The sequence below is a fragment of the Glycine soja genome, chromosome 12 (genome assembly GCF_004193775.1).
Source record: "Glycine soja cultivar W05 chromosome 12, ASM419377v2, whole genome shotgun sequence".
NCBI classification, from domain to species: Eukaryota; Viridiplantae; Streptophyta; class Magnoliopsida; order Fabales; family Fabaceae; genus Glycine; species Glycine soja.
The window spans coordinates 37,812,306-37,818,521 of record NC_041013.1 but is presented as its reverse complement, the minus strand read 5'-3'; the positions used below and the strand labels follow the sequence as shown (position 1 = coordinate 37,818,521).

The 6,216-nt window shown below is 29.3% G+C and overlaps 1 protein-coding gene across 1 annotated transcript; it reads right to left on the bottom strand.

The window, feature by feature from the left end:
• Nucleotides 1–578: 578 nt before the first annotated feature.
• On the bottom strand, nt 579–3,034 carry LOC114378986 (alpha carbonic anhydrase 7-like). Its single transcript, XM_028337559.1, has 7 exons — nt 2,947–3,034; nt 2,486–2,703; nt 2,096–2,204; nt 1,782–1,873; nt 1,483–1,641; nt 1,263–1,316; nt 579–626 (listed from the first exon to the last, which is right to left on the bottom strand). Exons 1-7 carry the CDS (start codon nt 3,032–3,034, stop codon nt 579–581), a joined length of 768 nt encoding a protein of 255 aa, XP_028193360.1.
• Between the last annotated feature and the right edge of the window lie 3,182 nt (nt 3,035–6,216).

Here is a 6,216-nt window from a genome sequence, read left to right as displayed (position 1 = left end):
TCTTTAAAGATCAAATATTTTAAAAAAATATTTCAGGATAAAAAATTTAAAATCTCATTTAAGAAGTAAAAACTTAATTAATCCTATTTATAAATTCAACTTTAACTCAATGAACACATACGACAGTGATATCATACATATATTAAATCATAAAATTATACAGAGCCTTCCACAAAAAATTATTAAATCATTTATTAAACTCGTCTTTTATAAAGCTAAATCTGCCGATGAATATTCAAGTTAAAAAAAAAATAAGAATAGCAATACCACATTGTGTATAAGAAAATATATTACTATTGTAAATTTGACGGTACATAATGGGAATAGCTTAAAATAATGTTATTGGATAAAAAGTTCAATATACAGATATATGTATATATATATAGTACCGATTAACAGTTCAATCCCCGTCAAATTAGAAAAATATAATAAAAGGATTAACAATCTCATGGTCCGTGTGGAAACCCATTCACTCTCCGACCAATTACAAGTGAACCTTTTGGTCGGATTTGCACCGGCAAATGTCCTGAATTTCAATGTTTATCTTTAATATATTTTCGCCCATAGAGTTGCACCAATTAACGGTTATTTATTAGTTGCAGTGGCCTTGCGTTAGTATCTGATTCCTGCAAAGATGTCAAGTTTAAAACGCAAGAAACAATTAGCTAGTCTTTCATTTCATCATCATGCAATGAAGAACGTTTCAAAAACTCGAGCAAATAATTAACGAAATAACAAACAACGAATGAGATATATAATTTATAACAATAACAAAGGTGATACAGTATACTGTCTTTTTTTGTTGGTACAAACAGTATAGTGTCTTTTAGTTTACATAACTTTTTTACCTGTTTTTTTTCCTAAATATTAGTAAATAACAATAACAAAAAGAGACACGGAGTGTCTCTCTTTCCGCTAATAAATTATATATATTTATGAGCATTTTTTATAAAAGAAAAATTAGCTAAACAATTGAAATTAAAAATAATTATGTAAGGAGAATCGTTAATCAAACTGAGATATGATGATTATTGATCTTTGATACAGAGACTATTTACCTACCTAACTTCCTAATATTCAACTGCTGATTATATTGACCCTGATTATAATTAATTAAGCTAATATTCTCTCTAATAACTGTGGAGTATAATTATTCTTAGCTTAATTATGATCCTATAGCAGCTCACAAAGAGGTTTCAAGTTTATATGGTTTTACTTTTGTGTCCCGATTACGTGAGATAATGAACTTGATATTCACTTACATCATGAACAGCGACTCGAAGCAATCTAACTTGTTCCTTTGAAACGGATTGTATCTAATCAAATATTAAACAAGGTTCAAACACAGTAAGATTATGACAATATTTTAAACGAAGTTAAAAAAAAAAGGTTATATATATATCATTAAACAACTTAAAGTATTAAAATAATCATGGCACAAATTAAAGAGACTTAGCTTGCAAATGTACCTCTCTAACGTACGATGGTCCAAGAAACATTCTCGGTGCAAGGAGGAATTGTCAGTGAACCAATATATCTGTAATACTGCTTGTAGAATATTTTGATTTGCCTAGGGTCAACTACACCCACCACTCTTTCTTCTCCCGTGGTATCAGAAATGGCTCTTAAATGATCCGTTAACTAGAATATACAAGGGTTCATCAGTTCATGTCCAAGTCCAATTTTATATATATATATATATATATATATTAGTCCTTACAGACTTTGTCATTTATGCAGAGAGAGACGTACACAAACACATAAATTTTTAATTTAATTACCGATGACAAGAAAGAATCTGGTCTTCCAATTTTGTACAGTATTCCAATCACAGCAGATTGTCCAGATGAAGTTTCGTGCAGCATGTGTAACTCTAGATCAAGCCTGCATGTGCAATTCAATCTTTAACTATTTTTTATGCGAACATGTATAATACCAGTGTAAATTAGGTTAGTATTCCAGTTATATATTGTGGTTGCTTTGTGTTGTATATATAGAAGAAAAAATCATGTTCTTATGTAAAGATGGATCTGAAATTTTGAGTAGATATTATATATCAATTTAATTCTTTGTAAATTCAAAAATATATGTTTACCTTTTGCCATATCTATTGTGTGCTCAGAGGGAGAATGCCAATGACATTGTTTGAGTACGTACTTAGTTTCATTAGTTTGAAGATAGCCTGAGCCAGCAACCCATTCTAGCTGCATTCACAAATAACAATAGTTGGTTAGTTGGATGGAAGTTAATTTATAATAATGAACACATGTATCATCTTTTTATAGACCACAGCTATATCAGACTTAAGTCAGATAAGATCTCTGATTGAGTTAAAATTATTCTAGGTCAATTGATCGATGCACTAAATAGTATAAGAACATTTTGTTGGAAGGTTCTTTGCTATACCTTGCCGATTTTAATAAATATATTAAGTTCTAACTAAATTTATTAAGTTGTTCAATAATTAGTTCATTTATTTGTTCACCTTAATATCATGGCCCCTATTCTTGATAGTGGCATTAGAGGGTTGGTAGTTCATCTGAAGCCTCCCTAGATGGGATCCTATTTGAACCCTCTCATTCAATAGATCAATAGGCGACTGCATGGATCCATTGTTGCACAAACTCCATTTGGGGTGTATGTCTCCCCAACGAGATGGTCCATTCTCGCTCTTTTCGTCGTGACTAAAATCGCTCTCATCTTCTGTAATTGCAATAAAAGAGAATTCATTAATATGCATGCGGGCCATGTAAATAAATTAAGCAAAGAAAAAATCATGGCTAGCTAGTCAAAAATGGCTTTGAGAGAATAAATTGAAAGCCATTCCCATAAAGAAAGTGTATATAATTTTAAAACCACAAATAACAAGCTTATGATAATAATTGATGAACCATTATATTTTCTGATAATGCATGCAAATTAAAAACCGAGCAAATCGATTCTAACCAACTTCTTGAGACATCACTGGTAAAGAGAGGAATAGAAGTGCCGTAAATAAACAGCAAATCAAAACCAAGGTAGCAAGCTTCTCCATTTTAATATATTTCGGGTTCCAATTAATTTGCTAGATGTTTGGTGGTACTGGCTACTCTGATACCTATATTTATAAGCGTTCACAGCTGGTAGGTTAGCCAAATATGAAACAGAGAATTGGATGTGCGCCAAATGGTTTGAAATTGGGAAAGCTATCATTTAATTTGACCACATTGACAACAAGACTTTCTCTCTAAATTTTCCATTTCACGCAACCATATGTATCATTTACCGAGTAATATTTATAAATGAGTAATACTGTTTAGTACGAAAAAATTACGCCAAACCATATACGAAGCAATCACCGTGAATTGTGTCATATACTAAGATTTATTTTTTTTTTCTTTTTTAATTTTCAAAATAACCAATAAAAAGCAACCACATGTATTCGTACTGGACTCGTGCAACTTTTCTTCGTACGAAATAGCAGGACTCCTTTATAAATTCTGAAAAGAATGGTATAAAAACACGTTTTTTATTTGATGAATGATTTACATGCTTATTGATTCTCAAGATGAACTACTGGTCCTCTTTACTGTATCTCATCCAACAATTGCTGAATTAATTAATTCTAGTAGCTATAAGTTAAAAAGTTTCATGTTTCTATTAAGTGAGATATATGTGTTGTCTCACATCAAACTTATTATAAGATTTTTAAAATATTCAAATTCAATAAACGATCATGTAAGTTCTTATATTGCATTAATTATTGATTGATTAGCCGATCAAGAAAATTATTGATTGATTAATGTTCTTATACATTGAATGACATATTTATTATGAATTATTACAACAATTTAATAGTTATGGTTTTAGTTAGATTATTTGTTCCAATGAAATATATGGAAGAGCAATATATATAAAAATGTTGGGAAAAAATTTTCTTTTTTGATTCTGTAAAGTGAATTATAGTTTAAAGAATAAAACTATAATTATATTAATTGGTCAAAAAATTAACAAATAAGATTATGATTAAACCTATTAACTGTTGATTTTTATTTTTTAATTTTCTTTTTTTTAATAGGGGTGTCAAACCAGGCCAAGCCTTGCGGGCTAGTCCAGCCCGTTCTCCAAAAAAGCTGGGCTGGATTGAAATTTGAGACCCGTAAACCATTTAGGCCCGTCCCGTTTAGCCTGCAAATCTGGCGGACCACAGGCGACCAACTCGCGGACTAGTGCTAGGTTTTATTCAATATCTAGATTCTAGATATTGAAGTTTATGATAGGTTTTATTCTTTTATTGTTTATTACAGTTAAAACTCTATAAATTAATAATGTCAGGGCCGGAGAAATTTATTAATTTAGAGAGTTATTAATTTATTGATAAATTAATAATTATTAATTTAAAGATTTTTTAAGTAATTATACTGTACATACCAAACAAAAAGACAAATTAGTCTATACCTCTTAGAATTACGTTGCAACAAACCTTGGGACTCAACGTAAATTAGTAACTACTGTGTTCATATGCATTGGAAATCAATAATGACTTTTGAAGAAGTACAGTAAATGTAAACAAGAGGAACAAATGTGTTCAATATATTCTTAAGTAAGTTTGGCATATATAAATTACATGAATGTGTTAGAGTATTCAAACCATATCTCACAAGATGACTGTTAGTGTATATTTTTTTCAGTTTCTATGAATTATTAATTTATGATTTTTTTGGGACCGAAAATTATAAAAGGATCTCACAAAAAATTATTATCTTATTATTTTTATCGATTTTTTTCAATTTTTTACATTGGCCCAAGTCGGGACCGGACAAATTTATTATTTTAGAGAGTTTATTAATTTACCGAGTATTAATTTAAAGAATTTCTACTGTACTAGTATATTATTATTTTTAGTTATAAAAAATTATAAAGAGATACGAGTTAGATTCAAAATTGATGTTACCAACAACGATAAAAAGACAATACAAAATTTGGAAGAAAAAAAATAAATTGGCAGGCTGGCGGGTGGCCCGTGGGCCAGCTTGAAATGGGTTGGGCTAGGAAAGATAGCCCGTTTTGCTTAGCGGGGCAGGTTGGGCCAGGCTGGCCCGTTTATGGCAGGCCAAAAGTGAGCCGGGCCAAAGCGGACCGGGCCAACCCTTATTGACAACCCTAATTATTAATAAATGGTTATGTTTTTAATTTTTTAAATTGTATATCTTCATTTTTAGGAATCAACTTGTTAACTAATGATGACTTAATTGATTAATTTGACATATTGTATCTTTAAGGATATAAGGATATCTAAAGGATTTAAGGTATAGCAGGAAACAATTCGGAATTTTCTCTTTTACTGTATAACTAGTGTTTAGCCCGTGCCGGCGCCCGGGCTTATACTCCTGTTTAAATATTACCAACACATATGCAAAGTTCAAGAATGATGTTTATTTGAATGATAATAATGTTGACATATGTTTAGAAAAAGTAACATAAAATAAGAATACAAACAAATCCAAGCTATTGTAGATTGTTGGATGGTGTTGTTCTAGTAATAAAAGAGAGGTTACACAATAAAGAGAGATAAATAAATATATACATCAATATTCACCTGAAAAGTAGACATTTAAAATCAATATACTTTAGTGGAGGTGATATAATAACAAACATCTAACCGTTGTCTTGGTTATGTGATATTGCAGCATAAAGAAACCGTTTATAGTAATATTTGAGATTTTTTAAATGTTAAATATTACTAATATTTAAGAATATATATAAAAAATTAACGTGTATATTTAAGCAAATAACAAATAACCATATAGTCTAGTAATATGGTTCAGATTACAAAAATGAATAAAATATGAATAAAATATGCTTATTAATTAAACGTTAATCAGTTGACAATGATTACGGTAAAAAAAATACAAAATTGAAGTTGTTTTAATACTATATTAAAATTGATACTGTAATATTTAAAATTGATTGTTAAGTACCTATTAATTTGAAATGAAAATTAACAAAAATACGAATAAAATATGTTTATTAATTAAACGTCAATAAAATATGTAGCGTTTAATATTTAAAAGGAAAGTTTTCTCTTCTATAAAAGATACATATAATTTAGAAAGAAAAAAAAATAGAATTTGTTGGATATATGATTACACTTCATCTTTACATGGAAATTTATCTGTATTTTTATAATTATTAAAATTCCCTTACTGCAAACACTATAAACTTATTTAAATTAAC